The sequence below is a fragment of the Epinephelus lanceolatus genome, chromosome 3 (assembly GCF_041903045.1).
Source record: "Epinephelus lanceolatus isolate andai-2023 chromosome 3, ASM4190304v1, whole genome shotgun sequence".
NCBI lineage: Eukaryota > Metazoa > Chordata > Actinopteri > Perciformes > Serranidae > Epinephelus > Epinephelus lanceolatus.
The window spans coordinates 20,292,516-20,320,292 of record NC_135736.1 but is presented as its reverse complement, the minus strand read 5'-3'; the positions used below and the strand labels follow the sequence as shown (position 1 = coordinate 20,320,292).

Here is a 27,777-nt window from a genome sequence, read left to right as displayed (position 1 = left end):
TTATAAATACACAGCAGCGTTAATGGGTTGTCACAGAAAAACGCAAGGGGTTTGCTCTGTCTGAGCATCTAAGCTGTCAGCAGCTCACACACACACACACACACACACACACACACACACGGCACAGATTATATCAGGGAGTTGATATACTGCCCAATCCACAATATAGCCAACAAAATTAGAGGATTTGGAATAGAGTCATGTCGAGGGATTGAGATTCACCATATTAAAAAGACATTGCACAAAATGATCTCAGGAAACCGTAAACACACTCAGAGTCCACTTTCCATGCCACAGCGTTATTCCCAAAAGCACATTATCATCTCTGGAAATGGATCTCTGCACTGACATGATGCTTGCGTGTCCATTAGAGGCTTATCAGTGCAATTTTCTCCCACACTTTTAATTAAGCATGCCAGAGATAGAGAAATACAAAAGCAAAGACAGAGAGAAAAGAGAGGGAAAGGGGAACAAAGTGAGGGTGTAATCATGAAAGTTTAGGGTCCCTCTGCTGCTGCATTAAAGGCTCTGCATGTCGTAACCCATCAACTACGAATTAATGAGCGTGTGCTTTTACTGTGAAACTTATAGTACTGCAGTCACGAGGAGAGGCTTCTGTGGGGATGGTTTCTAGTTGGTGCATTCAAGTGCTTAAGGGTCGTCTGCTGAACAGTAAAGTTTTACTGATAGGCACTCATATAGTCACACAGCTAGAACCAGGCAAAGTGGAGGTGGAATGGTCAGGGAAATATATTACTTTTAATCTAAGAAAAGGAAAAATGTCTGAGTATGGCCTCTTATACACATCTGTCATCCATCTGAGCAAACACCTGATGGACCAATCAGGTGTGTACATCTCACAGAGGTTTGTAGTTAATATCAAATATTAGTTCAGTTTGAATCTCTCACCATATTGTGGAAATTCAGTCACTTGCAATCACCACTAAAGCACAACATCAACTGAAATAATAACGTTATAGGCCAAATGTGTCACAGATTTTCATTTCTGGTCAGCAGCTCATTTCTGCATGCCCTGTCACCAAGCTCCCATTCACTAATTGTCCACCCTGGCTTTCCATGCCTCAAATCTAGTCACGCCTGCCGCATCAAGGCAACTCAGTTCACCTGTCTGTCATTACTTACAGCTTGTATATATATATATATATATATATATATATATATATACATATACGCCATCCTCAAAGACACAATTGCGTTTTTTCTGATTTGAGGTATAGTGACAAATTTAGGCCAAAGCACATATAATTATCAAGATAGAAAGGTCAACTTGGCTTCAGGTTGCTTATCAAATTAGGAAGTTTTCTATGTACAAGTGAAGCATTAATATTAAACACAAAGTGATGAAAAAATTTTTTTTTGATGAGACTTTGTCAAACGGACAGTCCTTTTTTTTTTATAATAAAATGGCAGCATGCCTCAGAATCTGATTTAGCTACTTTCTCCTTTGTGTCAGGACACTCCTTGCCAAATTTCATACTTATGTGACTGTTTATGCAATTGTAGTCCCAAAAAAGGGGTTTTGGACCCCCTGAGACCAAACAGCTTTGAGTTGGGGGTGCTTGTTATCAACTTGTGATGGCCCAAGGTAAAGGCTAACAGGCATAATAATGGAAAAAAGGTTGCAGAAAACATCATGAGGGCTGGACATGGCCCCGGCCTAACTCTTTGCCAGATTGTTCTTCACCGCTCATAGAAGACTGTCCTGCGTTTTTACCAGACTGATTTCCGGTTGTCCAACCTGCCTATCTCTGACCAACCTGTCTTATCTAATTCCCGGTTAACGCACCCACCTTCTGTCCCTGACTACAAGATCTGCCTCTGCATCCTTGGTTCCTGTTTGCCTATGGTTGCTTGGCACTACCATCCGACGACGCCACAGTGTGAGTGTTCCCGTATGCTTACCTGTGGTCCAGAGATTTTCACTGTGTCACCACACTCGCCATTGTGTGTGCCATGTGAGTACTCACCTGCTGACTTCTCGACCCTCCACCTGGCCGTGACATTCCTTCTGCCCGTCCCCTACTGGTTCGTCTGCTTGGACTATGTGCTTACCTTGTTCTGGATCTTCAACCTCCTGTCTACATCTCCTGCCTGCTCCTACATGGTACCGTTTGTTCAATAACTTACAGAACACATTTTCAGCTTAGCATTACCTTTATTGTGCGCTGCACACAAGAACTTCAACACACATCTTGACTTCTGACACCATACCTTATTTCCGACAGTTGTCGTAAAACTGCTGTGCCTACTGCAGCAACTAGTAACTATCCAAGTGAGGCAGTGTTTGCTTAGTGCTGTTTCATTTTATGTGTGTGACATAGGGATTTTCTACCCAGAAGTTTTTCTAAACAAACAATATGATTTGGTCTATACTGTAATGACTTCTGTCGGTGACTCACAAAAGTATACTCTCTTTCAGCACCTATTATTTGCACAGTTTCTCAAGGTGTATTAGTAGGCCCCTTGTGCTACCTGTATGCTGACGATGCAGTTATTTACCACTAAAACCCAGTTACTTTCCTAATTGGGAAAATGAAAACCAATTCAATTCTCCTACTTCTTTAAACATCTGTGAATTGTTTCAAAATAAACTTGGCTTTTTGTTATGTAAAACTAGCTTTCAGAAATATGGGTGAAAAACACTTTCATCACTGATTTGTCCAGATGCCTGCAGTCCATTTTGACCTCTGTCTGCTACTTTGAGCAACTTCTAACAAACAAAAGATCCAGTTGGTGTTGTTTGTGTGAGCCAGAGGGCGCAGACAGCATTAGGGAAGTAGCTGGAGGACAAAGTTTATCAGAGATTTTGGCTAATTAGTTTCACAACAGGAGGGGGTGGGGGTGGGGGGGGGGGGGGGGGGGTAGATGGTAGATGGAGGAACAGCTGAGGAAGGACAAAGATAGTTTCTGTTTTCTCAGTGTGATATCGCAGGATTCAGCGACCATGACCTGACTCTTCCAGTTTATTCACTTCTCAGATAAATATGGAATTTATTAAGTCAAATATTTAGTCACGGTGCACTTGCAGAATATTGATTCTTGATCCTTTATTGCACTGTGCTACTGCCAGTGCTCAAAAAAACAAACACAAAACACAATGAGTAAACAGACTGGTGTGTGTCCCATTTTCAGATTAAAAGTCTTGTTCTCACAGTTTAGATCTGAGCTGGAACTTGGTAAACACAAATCACTTTATGTATTTGTGTGTTCAGACTGATTAGCATTTTGTAACTATATATAGATACATTTGATAATGAAACGTATCCATGCATACAATCTGATGTAATTAGCACGTACTTACTGTGACCGCTATTCTCACATTATCTCTCCCCACAGAGGTTTTATCTACGATCATCAGAGATTAAATAAGGGACAAAAGAGTCTAAGGATTATGTTTCAGTTTTGATGGAGTCCTGTACTGTAGGTATTATGCAGTTATGATGCAATATAATAAATATTCCTGCTGGATAACATTATAACAATATCTCCAATATTTGGTTGAAACGTGTAAAAGTATAATTGTCTTAATGAAGTATCAGTGTGGATGTTGAGTAGAGTTAAGCAATTACAGCAGTAAGTTGCATCTTTTCGTCACTGGGAAAGCTAAGTGTGAGACAGATGTCAACTGAGCAGTCTGCACACACACACACACACACACACACACAATCATTAAAAGAGTTCTAATCAGGTAGGTTAAGTGATAACTGCAGTGTGGGTGGACCACGACTGTGCACTGTGCAAGATTTTTAGAAACTGTTTTCAGTGTAGTGTAGCATCAGTGTGTGCTGATGTCTCATTTGTGAGGCGTCACAAATGAGGTGAAATTTCGCACAATACCATGTCCAAAATAGTGCTGGTTTTAACCTTGCTTTTAACATTATTTTTGGGGCAGTTTTGCCTTTAATGACAGTCTAGCTGAAGAGAGACAGGAAATATAAGAGACAGTGGGAATGACACGCAGCAAAGAGCCACAGGTTGAAGCTGAGCCTGTGCTGCAGCAGAGGGCTCAGCCTACATGGGGTGCACATTCTATTAGGTGAGCTAGAGGTTGCCCCAGGCTCTGACCTTGCTATCAGGACTTTCTACATGTTTCCACTTTAATGAAAAATTACCCTTTCAAATAAAATCAGGAAAAGGGGCATCAGAATCCACAACCTGACCCCAAGATGCCGCCTATTTATTCTAATGAAGATGAGTATGTACAGTAGTGGTTTTCCTGCTGACCCGGCCACGAGTTCCTGTTCAGCTCATAGACTTTACATTGTGATGACATCACAGAGTTTTAAATCGCTTTTCTCAGTTTAAGTAAAGTATTACAAATATAAAACCTCCAGGGACCTACAATTCATAATAGAAAGAGTAATAATATTGACCTTGTTTTGACATGTCTTTTATAACGGTGGCCAATGGGGAAATGCTTTTTGGGCCACAGGGGATTTTTTTTCCTGCAATACCGCGAGTGGCCACTGGGAAAAATTGGCTGCAAGGCTGAGCTGTATTCCTGGAGGCCTGTATGGAGGTCACTGCTCTGGGTAGCATTATGGTAATTGTTTTTTTTTTCAGGTTTCTGATTTGCCAACATCTCCTTCTTCTTCTTCTTCCTCTTCTTTGTGTGGCTTTATAAGGATCAGGGCTATATGGCTGCGTGTTGGTTTGGCATGCTCTTGACGGCACTTCAGTGATTTTTTTATACCATTGTTTGTGGACTGGAATTTTGTTTTTGAGAACAAAGACAGGAAAAAAAAGTGGTTACAGGGTTACAGCGCATGTCATACCCCTCTCTCTCCCCTATTTCTACCCTGTCCTCTGTCAAATAAGGGCAAAAATGCCACGAAAAAACACACATCAGCAGGTATTTCAGGAGTTGTTGGAGAGTCAATATTGGGCTACATCAGATAGATAGGGGGACAAGTTCCGATGATTGATTATGTTGCATTGTGTCTGTTGGATGTATTAAAGAGCATTTTGCTAACTTTGTGTTCACATCTTATTCTGCTGCCCCCAAGTGGCCAAAAAATGTATTCATGCATCTTTAAATTTAATATATTTTATTGTTTTTCTGATGTTGAATAATTGTATTCAACCCAGGTGTACCTTTTAACATTTTAATGACACTTCTCGAAACTCACCCAAACACACTGAATCCATTGAGTGTAAGCTGCTTTACTTTTACACTGAGTTCAAACTTACAGTTCATTAATGCTCAACATGAAACAAGAAGTTAAAAAAATGATTCAAGACAAAAACATTTGTTATTAAAGACCATATTCATGAGATGAAAACTCATATTTCACTTGTGCGGTATGTGGGGGGTGAGGTCTCCAACTGAAGGCCAATGTATCAGACTCAGAATTGGCCGACAGTGTCAGCAGAGGACAATGTGAGTGTGCGTGCGTGTTTGTGTGTAGGTCGAGCTGACGTGGGCACTGCAAAGCTCACCTACAAAGAACTGAAAGAAGTTTTTTTTTAATGTCTCTAGCCTAAATAGTCAAAGGAGGAAGCACTAGCTGAGTAGTAGGAAACCAACCTTTATTTAAAAAAAGGAACATAAATATACCTACAGGAGTTAAAGATGAAAGAAACAAGACCCTACACGTGAAGAAGAAATTGCATAATTAAGATCTGCTTCCAGTCAAATCATTTCAAATGTTCTGGATGAGAACGAGCCGGGATGTTTTTTATCACTACACTGACTTCATGTGCCAGAGACACACCAGCAACACTGAAATGGATCATAACATTTAACCTTTGTTCCAACAGTTTACCTTCTAACCTATCCACCCAACACATTCAGATTCATGTGTTAAACTAACAGAGACGATGACTTGTGTGACGTGCAGTGATGAATGTTAGTCATGGCTTTGTTCAAAAGCAAAAGATTTGCAACAATAAAAAAAAAGGGGGGTTTCATCACTTCAGAGCATTCTCAACTTAACTACAGCTCAAAATAATCTACCCCTTAGCAAACATGGAAATACAAATCACTTATAAGTTTGTTTCGAACACTTTGAGAAATGTTTTAAATTAACATTCCCACAACAAGCACTCATCTGCAAAGAAAGCATTAATGCTCTAAGAGGATTTACAGTAAGATTCAAATTGAAAAAGGCTCAGGGTCACGATTACTGATGCTGTTAGGAATGACATGTTGCACTCAAAGCCTACATCTTCTGAAATATTTATTGGAGAGATAAATCAAAAGTCTGTACTGTGAAAGCTACTTACAACATCATCAGTGACAGAAAAGTTTGAGATGAACATCTGAGTTAAAAATACTTGATTTCAATTAAATCTAAACTTTCATGTGTCAGTTAACAGTCCAGCCAATACTGCAGATTGCACACCAAGAACCAGTGCAATACGGGCACTTCCTTAAGTTATCACACACACATACAAACGACCACAAGGGGAGCAAATCCGGAGAGGTTCTCAGGTCTTTCCTTTAGGTGCATCCAGCCTGTCAGCATGTCCGTCTCTGTTTCCACTGTTCAGTTCGCGGGAGGCGGAGGATGAGGACTCGAGACGAATCATGGAAAGAACAATCAGGGATTGTACTTGGTGTTTGTATTATGGTAAGTGTACATGTCCACAAGCACACAAATGTACAGTGTATGTCCGTCTGAAGGGAGGAGGAGGAGGCTGGATGTGTGTGTGTGTCTCAGGAGATGGTGGAAAACTCTTTGAGCAGGACGTCCTGACTCAGTGTGTTCAGAGAGACATTCTTCCTCACATTCAGGCTGATGGAGCGCACCTGCAGACAGACAGAGAGGGACATTTATTACCAGGTCAAACAGACACCAAACTGAGGAAACTGCACTTTGTCAGTACACTGAGTTTAACTTGTCTCGTACCTATACACACACACGCGCATATTAATTAAAGGAGCAATCCACCAATTTCACACATGAAGGCCGGTTTATTTGTCCCAAGGAGGATAAGGAGGTTATCCCAAGCCTGTTTTACACAGAGATTTTGCGATAGGGCCACAACGAAGACATGTCATTACGTCAGCTTTGCTTTCTTATACACAGCCACACAATAGCAGCCTACTGCCACCACAGAGTGTAATTCTAGATAGAATTCCCAAAGATAAAGAGGTGCAACACAACAGTATCAGCCTCTAGTGTGACAATTAGCACAAGTGTCGGCAGCGCTTTCTAAACAATAACAATGATATAACATGGCAATAACCGGCTAAATTCCTCCTCTGTGCAGAGAATAAGGAGCTCCTGGACCTTAAATGCTAAGTGTTGCCAGCTGCTTCTATGGACCGTACACATGCCGTGTCTTCAACCGCATGGAAAACGCAAAGTCGGGCACTTGGTGCTACACTTGTGTCTTTTTTGAGCCAGCTTTCACGAGCACGGTGGCAGGTTGTGTCTGCAGTTGCTGAGCAACCTTAACAAGCACCGTATCATTGCCTATTTACCTGAAATACTGAGTGCAGAGCTACTCTTCTTCCATGCGCTCTTTATAAGTGTGTGGGCCTATCGTCCTACAGGACAGATGTAAAGCTCTGGCAGCTCTGCACCAAAATGATCAGCTTTCCATAGTTACCACAGACTGATATTTACGGAAGAAGGGAAAGATATTTGTCGGGTGTGATTGGTTGTTCCTCGTCACGTGACATGTGATGTGCGTTGCTGCCTTCCAAAAGTTGAACTTGGTTTATATCAGAGCACAGCCTTCACGCCCTGAAAAGTAGGCACTTGGGAATGTGTGCGCGCACAACGTCGTTGCTCTGGCATTTGAGCGTGCCTGCCACGAGTCCACACTAAAGACAATGAATTTGTGCCATGTGTACAACCCCTAAATCTCCCAGCAGTGGGTCACTTGTATAACATGTTGTTAAACCGTCTTACTCATCCCGTTGGCTGACACTTTCACATGGATGGGATTGGGCACTCTTACTACCTCCACTGTCAGCTTAAAGGCAAGACAACTCTGTCCCCCTAATTTGCAATCGTACCTCCTGATTCTATTTCACATTTTACCTTCTCATATATACCTCACTGTAACTGGTTTATGTTTTGTTAAAGGTATATTAGGTAACATTCCCACATTTAAATGTCTAAAACTGACTTGACCTATGTTATAGATTTTGTTGAGTTATGTATTTAATTATCCCAAATGTTTCCAACAATGTTCAAACTGAGCAAAATCTAACTTCATGTAAGGCAGTGGTTCCCAACTGGTGGGTCGCAAGTCCATTCTGAATGGACCGCAGGTAACTTGTGAATGTGTCAAGTTTTATAGAAAACACTTTATTTTGAAATACAGTGAATTTCCAGCACTAGCTTTTATTCTGAAGTGCTGTTTCCTGTTGTAGAGTGAGTGAATTACAGACAGCTACTTAACAGAGGCAGCAAACTAGCTCGACGGCATTGCCAAATCCAAGTCTGACACAGAATATATTTAACTTTGTGGACCTTGAATTAATGACTAAGGAGAAATCTGGACCCTGTGGCTGGACCAGTTGGGAAGCACTGATTTAAGGTAATGGTTTGTTTCATTTGGCCACCGGTCAGTGGTATCTTACAGCCTAAACTTTACACACTCAAGCGCTCTAACTTCCGATTAAACATGAGGAACACCAGATGATTCGTGACATAATATGAGTGAGGAAGGAAGTTGCAAGTCCCTCTATTGTTTACTACTGTTTGTATTGCTCACTCATGATGGAGCACAAGTATTTAATGCCGACTGCGCATTCTGTCGTTGAAGCTGTTGCCATAAAGTGCAAACTTACAAGCTAACCAAACGTGAACATGATGTCTGCCTGAGTCACCTCAAATAGACTTTCATCAGCAATGGGGGTTGTTCAACAATAATAACAACAACTCCCATGATCCCTATGCTACTTGACGACGTAATGAAAGTCGGGTCTTTTGTTATTGTTTTGATTGAGAGACCCTTAGCCGCAGAAATTACATACTGAGAATTTAAATCTGTTAAATGTGTTTCACTATTTAAAAGAAAATGTGAAAATAATCCACCAATGTTAAACAAGTCCAGGTTAAAATTTGGATTTAAAAATCTAATTTGCAAAGATTAACTTTTTTTTTCTTTACTTACTCAGGGGGGACTCTGGTGGTAATTTCTGTTTAAAGTCTATTACAGGAAGCATTTTCTCAGCTGTCACACAATACGCTGCCTCGGACTTACCAGCTCCTTGAAGAAGGCAGCCTCTTTGGGCTGCTCCGAGTACCTCTCAAACTGGTCCAAACCATCCTGCAGTTTGAGCGTCAGTGTGTCGTAGTTGGACCGAACCACCTCCAACACCTAGCAGGGTGACAGATGACGGAAACAGGAAATGAACGTGTTGCTTAACTCCATAATACAGAACGGTTAAGGCATCACACAGTGAACACTTGAGTTGAATAGTCAGCGAACAGTCAAATATTAATTAGTGTTTAATACTTTATTACAACATCTTTATTCATGAGGGATCATGATCTGGTTCAATCTGGTTCCTTTACATGTTATTTCCAGTGCTGACTGTCTGGGTCAACTCTATTACCATGGATGTGACTGGTTGTTCGGATAAAGGGACACATCTGTCCTCTGATTTTTTTTCAGCATTTTCTTTTGCTTTTTTACTTGTTTTGTCCCGTATCTCCACAAAATTGTCCACCATTAGCTACAACTCTGTTAGGTTTATCTTACAGTGGACATTTAATGACGTTTTTAATCCTCAGATGAGCAGACTGGTCTTGAATCCGTTATAAAATTGAGCCGCTGTTTGTGTCTCTTACAGTAAGTACCAATGAGATTTAGTTAAGACTTTAGGACCCAGGCACAACAAGCTGAGGGTCAGCCATCGGTCAATCTTGGACCGTTGGTGAGCGTCTGTTGGCCTAGTTTTTGTGCCATGTCCTGCATCATTGGCAGTAGTTGGGTCTTTGTCAGCTGTTTTTCCGCCAATTCAGCATGTTGAAATGGCGTCGGACCCAGCAGAACCCATCAGTGAGTGAAGTCACTCTGATTGGCAGCTCAGTTTAGCGCACAAGAAGAGAAACAGAAGTGAGGAAAGTAAACAAATGGCTAAAGTAAAGAGGGCATGAGATCAAAACAAACTTGTTGCGAAAGATAAGTCTTATTTTTTTAGCATCAGGCTGTGTTGTTAATGTACTAACTGGCTAAGTAGCATCTTGAATCCATCCTATCTGTCTTCTGGTTTCTCTTTTTTAATGATGTATACAGACAACTGCCACCAGGTAGTATGGAGAGTTATTTCCTCTAACGCAGGTGCATAAAGTGTGTGCTAGTTGGCCATTAGCTGCAGTCTTGGCGGTGTGTTCCAGTGCAACTTTCTGGCCAAGATACCACCAACAGTCGGCCTTTCGTCGCCACTAGTTCTTTGCTGTTGGTTTGGTGTGTCTGAGCCTTTACAGAGTTTCACAATGAGGGCATTTTTGCTTTGGGAAGGACTCACTTCATCATTTTAAGGTCACAGTACGAATACAATCAAGCATGTGCAGTATGGTGAGTGAGTGACTGAATACCATGGTAATAAGTGCACAGGACACACATGCCTGAAGTAGAGTCCAGCTGAGATAAGAAGGTGAGCTGAAATCAGAGGTAATTATGCAGAGATTCTCCACACTTCCACCCCTGCCATCCCCCCATTCAGCCGTGAAATAGCCCCTAAGCAGACCTTTTGCATTATTTTATTAATGTCCCTGCAACACTCCACACAGCATGAAACATTCACAATGAGATGCATGAGCCGCACTTTGTCATGCTTCCCAGAGAAGCTCTATCAACAAGCTCCTCTCAAGCAAGTCCAGCTTTTATCCACATTAACACAAAGATGTTAAACTACCAGTAGTCACACGCAACACGTACACATTCTCCTTTAGCTCTGGTAGTATATATCTACTGTACAGCTGAATTCATCATTTTCAAATTTATTAATAGAGGGGAAAACATTCTTTGTCCTTTCATTTTCGTCTAATAAATCTACAGCTCCGCTCAGGGAAAAAAAAGTGCTGTTGTTTTTATTTCAACCTCTGATGGTATACTGATGAAAAATTCATACCCATATCTCTCTCTCTGCCTCCTTCTCCCTCACAGCTCTCCATCACCCTCCTCTCTCTGTGGAAATGTGGAGGTAGGTTTGAATGGTAACCTCAACTAATGTGTGTGTGTTTTTCTCACTGGTGGTGAATGGAAAAGACGGAAGGAGGAGGGGGAGTACTCATGAGCTGTGACAAACTGGTTAGATGCAAAAAAAATAATAAAGTAAATGGAGGATTAAAGAAAAGTCAAGAGAAGACAGAGAAAGAATGTAACCTTTACCACATGCTGTTTTCCCAAAGACAGGGATGATAAGTGTTTGGTTCAGCATTTTGCCCGCACACAGTCGTCTCAGCTGAGCTACTTTCTGCATCACTAAGCAGATATTGCTTAGATTGTGCGCACGCAGTTGTCGTCGTGTTTATCTTGAAGCGCAAGTACAAAAGAAGTCCTGCGTGTGTGCTGAAGTGTGTCTTGACTAATATTGTATTGTTTGTGAGAGACAGACTGACAGACAGAGAGTACAGCAGCTCATTTCAATGCAGCTTGTTTCTGGAGGCCATCCATCTTCTCGTGTCACTATGGAGAATGAAGACGCTGTAGGCGGGAGTGCAGGTGTTTACTGTGTTACTGCATGTGTGTTGCGCACTGTGTCAAAAGAAATGCAAGGTTGCACACTTCATTTAAAGATGAGGAGAGAGGCACACAGGAGAAAAACAAAGAGCTTCATCTGAACAAGTGACAACCTTAATGTCCCTCAATGGAAAGTTTAATCTCTACCTCCATTCTGTCCGTAATACGGGCTTGCGTGCACTCTGCTCATCACTGGGATGCAAGACGCAACAGGGTATTTTTTGGGATGAATTTACACCAGTCTTTACCTTTTGTGTCCATTTGCTGTGAGCATTATTTTCTTCAGCCTGAGCTAAAATGAAACTTGCCTTTTGTTCAGTTGAAAGCTCTTGATACGGTTCACTCAATTCTCTCTCTGAAAATCCGACCTACATTTATGATTTTTTTTCAGTGCTTCAAAAGGACTGTTTATTTAAAGGTGTATTTTGGGAGTCATTTGTTTGCAGGCGATAGCGGGGAGATGACAGGAAATGAGGGTAGAGAGCAGTTGGACACAAACATTGTGTTCAATGATCTGCACCTCACACCCTGAGCCACCAAAGGTCTCCCAGAGGGACTGTTTTTTATTATTTCTAGGAGCAGAAAAAACAAGAACTTCGATGAAATACTGTTAATATGACAGATTCTATGTCTCTGGTCTAATCATCAATTTATCCTTAAGTGCCCTTACAGACATGTCTTAAAGTATATACTTAAACTAATATTTTGTTGACATGGTTTTCCCACATTACAGTTAAAAGCTATGAGTACCACCTTGCTGTTGTATGCCCCCACGAATCAGTCATGTTGCAGTTTGAGTTTACATCCATGTCTGTCCAGACTCATATGTAGCCATCAAATTGGACAATGTTTCAAATAGGCTATGAATGTTGCTGCAAAGATGCTACGAATTCTAAAACGTGGATACGTCACACACATCTTCAACCTGGCAGCACAGAGGATCTATACAATCAGCACAGATTAGTATCATCAACTCAGTATCCAACCAAATGTCTCCCCCTCTGTTCCTGAGATATGACCTTGAGTAATGGCCATTAAAGTGTTTTTGCAGAACATTATGATGTCACAGTGAATATAAAATAAAATGTCATCACATCATCATTTTAATATTCAACATTCGTGTGAAGTTTTGCTATAATTAGCATATGAACTCTTGAGTTATGGCCAGAAACATGTTGTGTGAGGTCACAGCGAACTTTGACTTTGACCATTAAAATCTAATCAATATATTCTTAAGTACAACCAGATGTTTGTGCCAAATTTGAGGAAATTCCCTCAGGGGGTTCTTGAGGTATCACGTTCACGGATGCATATACTGACGTGCAGAGAACTTGAAAACAAAATTTCTCCAACCACAGCTCTGCTGATGCGCAGGCATAAAAACTTTCAAAAGGGGCACAGAGAACATCTACTCCCTCTCCCTCATTAAGAAACTCTGGATCTGGCCAGAGGACAATCAAGATGTTTTGGCTTCTCTTTTGGGGGAGCTGTCATGTCGTCCATCTTGATTATACAGTCTATGCTCCAGATGCAAGTATATAATAATACTCTGCTATGGTTAATATTTTACAAAGTTAATGAAAAAGCAGAAAGAAATTCCCTCATTGAGAAATTCTGGATCTGGTCTCTGCCTTGCCCACTGGTGACAGAGCAGTGCGTATAAAGATGGCTAACGCTAGCATTTAGAGGAAACATCGGAGAGATTCAGCCATTTTAACCTCATCGGACCCAAACTCAGATGAGGAGTCTGCTGTGCACAAAAATCAGCAGCTAGCAGACGTATCAGAAAGTTAAGCGTCGTAGCATTAGCATCTTTTATTTGTTTATGCTGTTTGTTAGCTTATAGGCTAACTAGCTGTGGCTGACACAACGTAAATGGTTGAGAAACATACAATACTATCTGCTATGATGGGGTTTTGATGTTGATTGAAGTAGGCTGCTTCATATAATATGAGATGACATAGTACTGAAAGTGTCTGGGACTGTGAGACAGTAAAATATCAGTGGCATGGGATGTAAACAATACTCTGTAATCTTAAAACAGAAGATGTAGAAACATAGAAAATACTATAAAAATTCACTGCCAGCTGAGTCTTTAATTACTTGTAGGTCTATATGTGATATTAGTATAGAGTATTTTTTGCTATTTAGTTGTATGATAATGGATATATCATATAAAACACTTAAAAGTAATGACTGTTTTTGCTATCGCAGTAAAGGTTGGAAGAGTAGCCTAGTTAATGACTGATGAGGTCTATCTGACCGAATGTTGCATTTATAATAACTGGAGCCATTTAACAGTGTGAAGATTATTTTTCTAATAAAATATTAGCTTTTTTCCTAGTTCTCATCACACAGATGTCTCATATTATTCTGAGCTGCAGTGATGGTTTCAGATTGTAAAAATAGCAACACAATCACTGCGGACTAAAATAAACTTTGCATGAGTTAAAATCCTGCTAACATCTCATGCATTTAGTGTGTAAATGATTTGTTTGTTAGAAGCTCTGTTTCTCCAAATCCTGCTTCAAGGTACAGGCCTCAGACGGACAAAAAACACCGCAACTTTTGTATTCGCAAAACATAAGCTGACAATGATCCATAGACCCGACTACTAATGTTACAGACGTCTGCTCAAAATTACCAATGATCAAAAACAAAGTTACTTTATCTAACGAGAGTTGTGTTCATATCACTGTCTGCTCATACACACCAAAGCCAACTTCTGCCTTCCCTCTTTGTTGTGAATAAATCTGGCAGATAAAAGCAGAGAGGTAATTGGGGAGAATAATGACCAAATCCATCACTCTCTTATCAGCTTGTAAAAAAAAGGACTCTTCTGGCTGTTTTCCTATCCTCACCAATTTGACATAAGTGATAAAGTCTTAAGTGAAGCTCAAAGAGCTCGTATCAGGGAAGTTCAGCCTCCTTACAGACTTAAGTTTTTCCTGTAATGATGAAGGACTAACTCAGTGTTTCAGAAGTTGTCCAGTTGCTTATTGACTTAATTTCACTCAGTGTTTGTGTTTGCAGAGAAGTAGGCCGCAGACATCTGAGACACTGTGACATTTACTGTATTTCAAATACATGAATCTATAATCAGAATTAAAAAATGGGATGTTTCCTTTAAAAGTATAGTAAAAGGTGTTTAGGAGAAAATTATTAAAGCTGTTGGAATGGACCTGACGTGTGTATGTCACCATCTGTTGTGTACAGTGTAAAAAGCTTCATATTTGTTGTACACAGGGTCCCCCCGGCTGCCTGAACTGTGCGCAGTGAATCAGCCACGATGAGCTTTAAGCTCAGTGGTGTGTGATAACAACTGCTCGTCTAGGTGTCTCATCCCAATAAGCCATGTCTGAGTCATCCATCTCTGCCACATCACTGTAACTACTTCTTGATGAATAGGCATTCTTTCAAAATAAAATGCAGTGAGGCCCGTCTCAAACACTTTCAAAGTACTGAGTGTTTTTCCATTGTGCACTAAAAAATTCATAAGATTTACTTTTGAAATGACAAGAGTGATGTTTCAGTGGAGTTTCACCCAAATGGCCCAGAGATGCTGCTGAAGTTTGTTTTTATTTACGTGCAACTTTTAGTCAGCGTGCAGAATAAAAGGCATGCTGTGCTTACCTGTTCTTCTGACAGCTGGGAGATGTGGTTCACAGCAGCGTACGACTCAATCTTGGGGTTAAAATGGTTGATGATGGCCCTGGAAGACAAAACACAAACAGCAGAGTTTTTCTCCCCTTTGAAACACTTTAAAGTGTAGAAATACTCTGCTATGGGTCATATTTCATTAAACATGGTTAATTAAGTTTAAAGAACTATGAAAAGGGCCTGAACACACAGAGTTACTATTTCTCTCTCATTAAAAAATTATGGATTTGGCCTCCGCCTCACACACCATAGCTACTAGAAATAGGCTGACCAGTGCGCAGTGTGCATCAAGATGGTTAGCGTTAGAGGAAACATCAGAGAGATTCAGCCACACGTTTGAGTCTCAGTCACACCTGGTGCCCAGGAAGTGTGTCAGGCTTTGAAACCAATTTCACTAGTGGCCAAACAGTGTAATTACACCATCATGTCATGTCCCATGGCCCAAAAAGACTTTTTCCCATTGACTTACATGGCGATAGAGAGGTCTGTAAATCACTGGATACATTTTTTTGAGCATCACAGCCCTCATGAAATGATTCGTTTCACTTCTTGGAATTTGATCCAATTGGTCCGATAATATTTGGAAAGTGCATGATTGAATCATTTTATGCCCATTCAAGTTCACAAGTGCTAAACCAGAAGTAGCCAGCTAGACCAGTGAAAGTCTCAAGTGCACGTGCTCTCAGGGTTGATTATCAAAGTATTTTTTTATGATCAGCTGATCATTTTTGGTCTTGGCCTTGGCCAATTTTCGTAAGATTGAACGGGGTACCGCCTCTAACACTACTGCCAGTCCTCATTATACATCCATGAGTCAGACTCGGATGAGGAGTCTGTTGTGCACCTTAATTGGCATCTAGTGGACATAACAGAATGGTAAGTGTAGTTATGTTGTTTGTGTTAGCAGCTGTGAAACATACAATAGTATCTGCTTCAGTGATGCCATGTGTTCACATTGGTCCGGTTTACATCCAATAACTGCACACTCTACCATGTTTGCTGTCAAAACTTTCACTGTGCTAATGTAAACTCTGCTCTCTGTACTGACATGTCAGCTCTGCACTGGAGGTTTCAGGTTTGGCATTTGCATATTAGACAGTGACTGACTTTTGAATCAGTGATGTACCAAATCTATCCTGTGCACAGACATCACCCCCTTCAGTAGAGGAATGTAAGGAATGTGTCTCTAGTGAAAAACTTGGCATAGATACAAGTCAGTATAGTCAAGGTCAGACACTACAGAGGACATGTTTTTGAGTGGAGGGGATCTTTAAAGTCCAAGAATGGGACGTATACTACACTGCCAACACTACGTGCACACCCGAACATTACAGACATATGCAATTGTTAAAAATCTCATTCCAAAACCATGAGCATTAATCGTCTTTTGGGAAGACTTAAGACCAGATTTTGGAACCTGACTGCAGGGATTTTCTCCATTTTAGCCACAAGAGCATTAGTGACGTTGGCCATGTTGGCCGATAAGGCCTCACAGTCTGCGTTCCAGTTCATCCCAACAGTGTTTATAAGCCGTATTCACATCCTTATTTCAGTTTTGTTTCTTTGTCTGACAACAGCTACATAAAAATCTGTAATGAGAATTAGATGGTTTAGTGTGGATGTAATCTAAAATATTATTATATTGGGATTTCAAAAGACTGGAGATAAAAGTTCAGCTGGAGTGAGGCTCCGACCCCAAACCATGAAAAACAGCCCCAGAACACAAATACACAAAGGCATGTGGTGACAGGGGTCTTTAACGTGTGTGTGGCTTTCTAGAGAGGCTGTTTAACTTCTAGATTAGGTGCAAACCAATAACAAAACAATATTCAAGGTGTGAAGGTCTATAGCTGGTAATTTTTACAAGATATTTGACAAGCAAAGTTCTAAACACCCGAGTTACAGAGAGGCTGTTTAACACCAAAACTACCTTCTATTCACTCCTATTCAATTCCACCTCAATGCCTCCTTCTTATTGTGTGAGCACACCAGGGAATTTCAGATGTAAATTCAGAGGCAATCTTCTCCAGCATTAGCATTCATTTCCATGAAATAAACTGCTTTATAGCTCAGATATAAGCTGATGCAATAAGCACAGCCGAGAGATGAAATGGCTTATTTTGAACTGGCTTAGAGTACGTCATATATCAAATAAATTATAGTGACAAAAATTCAGTTGTCGTTTACGTGTGGGAAGCCAGCGTATGGAGGAATGAACTGATGGGAGTAAAATGGAATTGGTCCCTTCATTTGAGTTAATTTCAACACCATTCCTCTCCGATTCATTCATTTATTCATATATTCTTTCAAGTATTACTCATTTAATCTTCCTCTTCCCCGCCCTCCCTTCAGCCTTTGTGACTGCCTATGCAAGCAGTGGAGTCAGCTCCATCAGGAGCCCGGTGTAGTGGGTGAATCCTTGGGGAGTATCCCGCTGGTATGGGTGCCCTCAGGGGCCTCCAAGCCAGGGTGACCTCAGCGATCAACTCCTCAGAGACGATGGAGGAGGAAAGAGAGAGATCAAATAGAGTGTGTCTGTGGAGTGGAGCAGGGTGGAGGAGATAAAGGCTTAAATATGACTGAATAGAGGGGCCTGGGGAGGAAGTGGAGGGAGGGGAATAGGCTGGGGATGGAGAACCTAAATTATAGCTCCAAAGACTTAACTTCATTCACTTTATTTTGACCTTTCTCCATTACATTCTTATTTGTGATTCCCTTCAATCCAATATGACTCTTTTCTCCTTCTTAGGATACAGTATTTGTGTGTTGAAAGAGTGTGTGTGTGTGTGTGTGTGTGTGTGTGTGTGTGTGTGTGTGGGTGTGTGTGCGTGTGTGTGTTTTTACCGAACATTGACGAGGGCATGCGTGACTTTGCTGGCTGCCTCCTTCCACTGGCCCGTGTTGGTTGATACTCTCAGAACTGGGAGGCAGAGAAAGACAGAGTTACATGCACACGTACTGCCACATCTCTTTTCATCTGTCACATTTAGGGCAATAAGGGAAGGCTAGAACCACAGTTCCTACAAATGTTTAAAACATTTCCCTGACTTTTCAAGGACCCATAACCAAATTTACATGACCCATTACAATGTATGACTCAAACAAGACTTTACTCCAAATATTCATTATATTATCATAGGTGGTCTGCAGACACAGAGCAGTAGACCTCCCAGAGTGGGGGAAGTGACACCTCACAGTTTGGTTGGCCAGTTGGTTGATTTGTTAAAAAATAAAAATAAAAAAGAGTGCTTTGTACCTTCAAACTACCACGCTCTACTTTCAGAACAGTTGAAGCATAACTAAAGTGCACACTGGCACTCCAAGTGACAACTGTTTGCCCTAGGCTGCCCATGTCAATTGCTCCATTTTAATGTGGCACATTTTAAAGTATCAGTGGGGGCATAGTTATGAAAACATGTCAAATCACACTGTCACAAAATTATTTTTCTTGCCCCATTTTTCCTGCAGTGTTATTCAAACATATCAGATTCAAATTCTATTCAAACATAATTCCAGCTAGCCAGCATACATGGAGGTAGAGACAGAATGCGAGGAGAAAACGTACATGATGGTGAGCAAAACACTGTCATGCACCACTGCATATTAGAGCTACTTTACGTCGGCAGCTACAGAAAGTAAATTTGCGACTACAAGACTGTGGAATTCCATGATTTTTCCAGGTTTTCCATAACCGTGGGAACCATGTAGAACACTTGAATGTGTAAAGTTTTGTCAATGGTAGCTCAACATTGATTGGTTAAAAACTGACAAAAAAAGTGACAACACTGAAATTCATCAGTGACTTAAACTACAACAGGTACGTGTGTCCCCGACTACAAATTTACATAGTCAAATCCGAAGTGTTTCCTACTGTCAATGGTACATCAAATCATGTTTTTCTTTTCTCACCAGACAAAACAACTTCAATAGCTGACTAAACAGTTTGTCTTCTTTGCTTGGCATAGGAATTTATTTTATAATAGGACATGTTCCATCCTGTGCTGTTTGTTGGGTTGAGGTGGGGTGCTGTTCACAGTATTGAAATGGAGCGGAGGAGTTCAACAGACAGACAGAACATGTAGTAAATAGAACTTTTTGCCCTAATTCCATCCCCTCCATTATAACAATCCACAGACAGAAGAAAAACAACAGAGAGGGGACAGTAAACAAGAGAGCTACAAGCCACAAACAGCTGTTTCTATGTGCCTCCCACTGCTGATTTTGACAAGGAATCATTCATATATTCAAGAAATATTCAGCACTCTGCTCATGCTACGTTCTTATACGAGTGTTCTGATTAATACATTCATGACAAAGACGTTATACATCATGATTTATTGAGATAAACCGAGCAATTCTATGTAAAATTAGACATTCGGCACCCTCATATTTTTCCACCACTTTCCCACCATTTCACTGTGAGATTGGCAGACAAATCAGGATCCTGTGATTACTGAATAGTCGACTATTCAAAGCTGTGCCAAGTAACATGTAATTACACCTCCCATGACATTTCGTGATGCCTATTATTTCGGACTTGGTAATTATTTGAGTAACTTTTTATATCAGAATATACAATGAGTCAGGTTAAACCCTGAAGTTTCTACTAACATACCCATACAGTAGAGGTTGTCGAAGACCTGGTGCATTCGTACGATTTCATAGTACAGCTCATCGTAGCTGTTGGAGGTGGGCAGGAACGTGTCACCGTATGTTATGAACATGTTGAAAAGGTTCACTACCTGGATGAGGAGACACACATGAGTTGGCCCACACATTCACTCTCAAACATAAAGGACTCAACAAGAGAAAAAAAGTGTAACGAACCAAATACAGTAAATTTTCTAAAGGGAAATTAAGTTTACAATTCCTCCGTTTCTGCGTACACAGCCTGTTTGGCCTCATTTACCTCCTCAGACACACTAATAAAAAGAAGTTCATACTCTTGTGTGTGATTTCAGTCACAGCTGGGCTGCAAGCAGTACCACTGACACAGCATCTGGCTCTTCTCTTACTACAAGATCATACACACTTCCTGTGAAACTCATTTTCATTGTGGACTGTACTCTGTCAAGCTGCTGTCGGCATATTTTTCAGTTTGTGTGTGTGTGTGTGTGTGTGTGTGTGTGTGTGTGTTGCTCACCAGTAAGGCCAGATAAAAGATGTTGTGCTTGGCCAGCAGTGTTGTCTCATTTGACAGCAGGAACTTGAGCAGGTTGATGAGAGCTGTGCAGAGGAAGACATGCACACAAATTAATGAAATAATCTGGAGTGCTGATAGTCGTCTAGCAGCAGAGGCATATGGCAACAGTCTGCTTTCCTCAGTGAGCTTCTTTATTAAGGAAGATAATGGAAACACAGGAGGGGGGAAACCTTTCAACACCAAATCAAGTCCTTTCACAAGCTTTAATAGAGGGAAACAAAACCCAGAAGAAGAAACAAAATGTGAGTGCACACAAAAAAAGCATTTAAAAAGCTCCAACCAAGGCTGGCACAACAACACGCTGAAAGAAGATAAACACATCTATTGCTTTAATTTAGCTCATTTTTTTCTCTCCAGTCTTATTTCATGGTATGCTATTATCACCACCAGGAGGAGAGGGTCAGTGTTACTCAGGGAATTAAGCTGATTATTGGTCTGATTAAAGGAATCTGTATTCTAATGAGACACAGTTGCGATGGGGCCATTACAAGCTGAAATGTTATCCTATTGTGTGTTGACCGGGCTGAAAACAAGGCCACCAGGATGGATTGTGCTTTCTTTAGAGACTCATTATCCAATCTCAATGATGCAATACATTTCCAAAACAACAGGCTCAATGACTTCGGAGGGAAATGGCTTTGTTTTGCAGAAGCACTCAACTCTTAAGGTGACGCCCAGCAAATCAAACATTTTTAAACATGTCCTGTCAAAAAACTTCCAAATTTATCACATAAATCAGCAGAAGCTTAAAAAAAAGTATACCTTCAATTCTCCCGTTTTACATATAAAGTACAGTTACAACCAGTGGGCAATTTGAGGGGGGACGCGATCCCCCTTGTTAGCAAAATGACCTAAATGTGTCACACTTGTTAACGTCCCATCTCTCTCCATCCCACTCAAGATCACTTACAGATAAACTGTGGTCTGGGTCCAGACCTACAACCAATAAATTATTGATAATTATCAAAATTTGATGGGGTGTTTCTATTTTAACCTGCACAGCATTTGTAGCACTACTTTAGCAATGTGAGTCAGTTAGCGAGATACATAAACACGGGCGAAAAAAAGAGAGTCAGAGAAAACTACTTTCACATGGCGTGTTCTAAAGAGAGAAAAATGTATATCAAAAACAGAGCTTTCATTCAAGAACGGGCAGACTTGAATCCTTTCCTTTGCACGGGGAGCTAAAAACCAGTGGGTTTCACATCAGTACGCAATTTGAGGGGGGAAGAGGAGGGACATCAACCCTCTTGTTAGCAAAGTGATCAAAATGCATGCCCCTTGTTGACCTGCCATGCTCCTCCGCCCCATAATAGCAGAGAGAGTGAAGAGGCAGAGGGGTTGTTTAATTGAATGTTAGTCTAGTCTGTCTGACTCACTGATGCCCCGACCATGGCTTTAAAATATCAGTAGTAGTAGTAGTAGTGCTGAGTATTGATGGTTTATATCTGTTTTACAACAAAACCAGAGTGAAACTATACCCAAGTTAGGTTTTATTTATCTCCTTTAGCCATTAGTTCTCTGTCATTCATCCATGTTGTCAGCTTGTTCGCATTCTCCCTCTCTTTCTATGGTTCTTTTTTAATCAGGTTAGGAGGCCCACACCAGAGCATAATTCTGTTTTTAAAATGAATAAATAACGGAAAATAACCAACTCTTGTCCTAACATCGATACACAAGCACTTCCTTGTTTTTCAAATGAAGCAGTACTCAATTTGTAGTTGGAAAGTAGCGCCCCCACAGCAGTAACATTTTTACCTGGAACTATCGTACAGGAATAAATATTAGCTCCTGTTCCTCCGCTCAAAATGCAAGTCAAGTTCTTAAGTTCCTCAAAAGTTTCTGAGTCCCCTGGGAAAAGTTCCTGCCTACGCTCTTATTCTGTTTTTTTTTTTGTTTTGTTTTGTTTTTCTAAATGAAGCATAAGAAAAAGTGAGGTGTCTTTACCTGACCAGAGCTCTCTCCATGTGTAGTGTAACCTTATTCTGCACTTCTTCTGATAGCACAAGAGTTTGTGGATGATCTGCACACAGCGCCTGCACAGGAAACAAACATATCAAATTGTGGTGACGGAGCTGGTGTGTGGGTGAGACTAGGAACATGTGTGTGTGATGTCTGTGTGTCCTCACAAGTATAAATCCATGGGAAAATCCTTCATCATATGAGTGACAATAAACTCCACCATCAGATCTAAACAAAAGAAAACAAACAAAGACAGGAAAAAAATCACTGTGAGAAGGACACAAACAGAAGACTAAATTGCACAAACACTCAAATATCATATCGGCTGCAATAATGCAACATCAAGGCAAAGTCAAAGAGAACAAGATCAATGCGTCTTCTTTCTAGGTAGTAAAAGTTACTGCATGAGAGGCAGTAAAACAAAAACAAACAAAGATATCTGGGGGGAAAAACTACCAGTAAACATGTCAGGAAAAAACACCTCTCACCAAGTAGAAGGGAAATGCCCAGCGATTAAATATGATCTACAATGTGAATCAACAACATCTGTAAAACATGTTTTTTTTATAAACCTTTTGAGAGTCATTTAAGTACACAGGCACTGCTGGCTGTACAACCTTGAATAACGGATGAAGAACAGGCAAAAAGAAAATCCATACATTACACTGGCTCATCATCTCTTCTTTTTAAAATAAAAATGCAAACAAAGTAAGAAGTCTAAAGCACAGCTCTGACAGCTGTGATTGTAGTCTGGTGAATGCTCTAACCTTCATAAACATCTGGTTTGTAGCTGGAAACTATGGGAAATTACTTGAGAGGTAAATCAGAAGTGATAACTAAGTAGCTTTCAAAAATATCAAAAATCCGAGTGACAGCCAGTTTGGGTTTATATAAATAAACAATAATTATAAATGTTCCTCATACCTAGAACAGCACAAACCAGCGGCCGTGAAGGGATGTTCTTGTCCACTGCTTTTTTTCTGTGCCTCATGGGCTGAAACAAAACACAAATTTTAAATATGCAGTATGTAAATATGCATAAATACATTATAGTGCACATGCTAGTGATGACAATTTTTTAAGTTGAAGTAATTTTTATTAAAAAAAAATATGCATACAATAAAAAATTATAAATAAAAATATTTTTTATAAAAAATGTATAAAAAATTTAAAAAAAAATCCAAATAATAAATAGAATAAAATATATAAATTTAAAAAATAATAAAAGTTTTATTTAAAAAAAAAAAGAATATCAAAATAAATAAAAAAATATATATAAATATTTTTTTTTTAAAATACATAAATAAAATAAAAATAAAATAAAAGTGAGGGAAGTAACCAAACAGACACTGATGAAAGAAAGGCAGATATTTGGTTACATTAATATGGTGGGCATTAGTACATGCCAACAGTTACAGATATACTGAACCAAACCATTAGACTCTTGTCAAGGTTAGGTTGCTTCCTCCGGCTATTTACCCACTGAAGTTGCCCCGTTGTTCTTTGCACATATAATTTGTTTAATTCAATCTTAGGAACATCTTTTCACATGCAACAATTTCCATCATTTGTTCCCTCCACAGTTTCAGGCTCCTTCCATCATCTTAGAAACAAATATGACAATTTAAATAAGAAATACTGTACAAGACAATATATTTATTGATAATATTTGGCCAATTGTGCAATTTTGTAAACCCTTTTTCTAGAAAAGTTCTAATAAAAGTGGAACATTTAGCAAACACAATTAAGTATCATGGTCTTCATCGTGCAGTGCGTTTACATGAACTTAAGTAACAGGTTACAGTCTGCATTCTTCAGTGAGATGATTTCAACATGTAGACTAGAAGCCTGGTTACTGTAATCAGGGGTAGAGTATTAGAGAAACCTGATTTCCCTAGTTAGTTTTCAGCTGTATACATCTGCCATGTATACGTGTAACCTGGTTTCTAATCTGCTTTTTACAAGTACATCTGTACTCATATCGCAGCGGTGCCTGGACAGCGTGACGTGTGTGGTTGTGCTGCTGCTGTGGTCCTGCCAGATGCCTCCTGCTGCTGCTGCCATCATTAGTCATTAGTCATAATACTTCTACTGTTATTATACACATATGACTATTGTCACACATGTATACTGCCAGATATTAATACATACTTTCAACATATTGTACCACAGTAGCCAGAAGTATAACTATAATATTATTACTTTCAATAATGTTGTTGTAAGCTACTGTCATTACCATCTGTCCTGCATCTCTCTCTCTCTCTCTCTCTCTCTCTCTCTGTGTCATATGGATTACTGTTAATTTATCATGTTGATCTGTTCTGTATGACATCTATTGCATGTCTGTCTGTCCTGGAAGAGGGATCCCTCCTCAGTTGCTCTTCCTGAGGTTTCTACCGTTTTTTTTTTCCCTGTTAAAGGGTTTTTTTTTGGAGAGTTTTTCCTTATCCGCTGCGAGGGTCATAAGGACAGAGGGATGTTGTATGCTGTAAAGCCCTGTGAGGCAAACTGTGATTTGTGATATTGGGCTTTATAAATAAAATTGATTGATTGATTGATTGATTGACATGAAAAGCAGGGAAAGTAATGGTTGAGGGATAGATGAAAGGAGAGATCATTACACATAGTGATGTATTCTGTTCTTTGAAGTAACTCCATTTAAATCCTCTAGAAGTCTACATTAAAGCTGTTTGCCTCTCACTGCACTGTCAGTGTACTACACTAACAACTTTTTAATGTCACTTGTGTCATCTTTCACTCGCTACCAGAAAACTCACCATTCTGTGGAGATTGACTCTGAAGTTCATATTGTCATCATGAAGAAAGGCATCAGCGTACTGGTCCTATCACACACACAGAGGAGAAGTCAGAACAAAGTCAATCTTTGGACGGTGCAAATGCTGCAGCAGCGTGGCTGCTCCTACCTCGGCTATGCAGGTGAGGATGATTAGGCACAGTCTGGCACTGTTGAGTCGATGCTCATCTGCAAACACACACAAGTATGAGAATCTTAACAGGTGAGAAGAAAACAAAGGACTTTGGGAGTGACCGAAACAAATGAATGTTACAAAGTGTGATAACAACTGTGGTTTTGCAGAGAACAGCATTTATTTGTCACTGCTGTCTCAGACAATTACATGAGGACACATCAGGACACAGGTGGAGCAAAAAGAGTTAAAGAATGAAGAATTACAGGACGGTAGAGTGACAGAGACAAAGAGGAGGAGGCATAAAGGTCTCTGTTTACCTTTAGTATCCTGCATTACAATGGAGGCATACTTGAGGAAGGTGATGAGAAGGTTGCTGGTCTGCAGGTTGGGATCCAGAGGCAATTCTGGGTTGTTCATCACTACACAGCAAACATACAAATAAAACTCAATCAAACATTATCACAGCAGATAAAACTCTAACCAATATTGTCTCTAATTATTATGGACAAGGAGGAAATACTGTATATATAAACTAAACAGACAGAAAGACCATAATTATGACTCAAACTTTAAAGTCACAAAACTGTGCAATCAGTTCCAAGTGAGTCGTTCCATAAATAATGACGTCCCAAAAACCAGAGTCTGGACTCAAAGACTACTGTCTAAAAACAGGAATAACAAAACCCTTGTTTGGGCAGGCTGAGTGCCCATTCAGGCACATAACAGCCATTACAGAAAGTGATGTATTTGTCTCATTACTGTAGCTACCATAGCCTGTGTTGTGTAGGCAAGCTTCTGTATCCATTTAAAAAATCTCTGCTCTGTGAAACATACAGCTTGTTTCATGGATAAATGATGAGTCAGTCATTTCTATCGCACTCTGTTTCCTTCCTCCTCAGATCACAGCAGGGGCCAAAGGAAGATTTCACACTGTCAAGAAAGATATCATCACAGGGGCTGAACTGTGGAAGGAAAAAGGTGTATTCCTGACATGTGATTCCCGGCACGTGTGTGCAACTGTTTCTAACCCTCTTAGTGGTGAAGCTCCCATGACATGGCACACTGCATGTGAAACATTCATCCGTATTTGAAGCTGGAGGTTAATATTTCATACGTAAAATGGCTCTTAGGTTTACAGCAATGGAAGGTAGCCAGAGATGGAGGCATACACCTTTTAACAGTTACAGCATGTGTAGCAAGCTAAATGACCTGCATCTGAATGTGCTGGCAATAGCATTCACTTTCCATAAAACCTGAAGTGACAGCCATGCACGGAAGTTCAAAAGATAAAAATAAGTATGTGAGGTGTTGTGATAATCTGATTATTAAAATGCAATAATGCAACATGAGATTTGTTGTTCACTGTGTGTGAGCACCTCTCTTTTATCAGATCACCTTAAAAATCTATTGAATATTTGAAAAGGCTGCTGGTGTGGGTGCATGTGTGTCTGTTCAAGGCAGTGAGTGAGTGAGGGTTTTTAAAAATGTATGTAAAAACACTGTCACGATTAAATGGAGGCAAAGAAGCAGAGACCTGTGATGCCAAAAAGCTTTAGAAATCCTTCACTCCATTTTCTGCCCCTTTCAGTATTTTGATGGACTTAACATTTTCAGTTTAGTCCAATTCTGTTTAAAGGTAAAGCTGCGGTACAAGGCATATATGTAAAGGCTATGAACTGACAAGACGAAGTTAAAGCTGTTCTTCACTTTAAGCTCTAGTGTCCTTGAGGCTTGGGCGGTAGCACGGTATTACAGTATAACAGGATGTTTGAACTCCTGATGGTATGACCCTCAATACTGTCGAAAATATAGACGTTCCTCTTTCTATTAAACTGATACAGAGCTGCTGTGTTAAGTTGATGTAGTGCACAGCACGTGCCATCAGAGGTCAGTCTCCATCGATGGAAAAGGCAGCTGAGCTGAGAAAGATGGTGACTGCAAGTGGTGGGGATAATGTGACAGGACTAGAAAAAGCCAGGCAGCAATGGCAGAGAGAGACGGTAGGGAAAAACAGCATGTAAAGCCAGTGTGTTTTATATTTTCATCCAAATCAGAGTTGTTGGAACAGTGATTAACCAAGAGGGTTTTGGTGAGTTTTCTTTTGTTTCTGTCAAGTGTGAATAAAGTGTTTTATGATGAGTTAGCAGGGCAATCAATATTTATTCATATATTAGCTAGTCTTAGTTTGGTGAAAGAGAAAAACTTGCATTCAGGAGGTGTACGTTTGTAATATTCTGTTTAATAGCAACAGTAGGGTTTGAGGTTGCTACACTTAAAAAGCCAAGAGAGATTGTGAACATAGCAACGTAACAGACTTGCTGCTCTGGGGGGTGTTTACACCAATACTAT

The 27,777-nt window shown here is 40.2% G+C and overlaps 1 protein-coding gene across 1 annotated transcript in view; it reads right to left on the bottom strand.

Moving 5' to 3' along the window:
- Positions 1–5,529: 5,529 nt before the first annotated feature.
- armh3 (armadillo like helical domain containing 3) overlaps positions 5,530–27,777 on the bottom strand; it is a 36,349-nt gene continuing 14,101 nt past the window's right edge. The window contains exons 15-26 of the mRNA XM_033624794.2: positions 25,746–25,847; positions 25,423–25,481; positions 25,276–25,341; positions 23,423–23,492; positions 22,666–22,726; positions 22,484–22,572; positions 20,477–20,559; positions 19,949–20,075; positions 18,178–18,253; positions 15,307–15,385; positions 9,187–9,303; positions 5,530–6,772 (exon numbers count right to left, since the gene is read on the bottom strand). Coding sequence (XP_033480685.2) covers positions 6,680–6,772; positions 9,187–9,303; positions 15,307–15,385; positions 18,178–18,253; positions 19,949–20,075; positions 20,477–20,559; positions 22,484–22,572; positions 22,666–22,726; positions 23,423–23,492; positions 25,276–25,341; positions 25,423–25,481; positions 25,746–25,847 — 1,022 coding nt within the window. The 3' untranslated portion in view covers positions 5,530–6,679. The remainder of the gene's footprint in view (positions 6,773–9,186; positions 9,304–15,306; positions 15,386–18,177; positions 18,254–19,948; positions 20,076–20,476; positions 20,560–22,483; positions 22,573–22,665; positions 22,727–23,422; positions 23,493–25,275; positions 25,342–25,422; positions 25,482–25,745; positions 25,848–27,777) is intronic.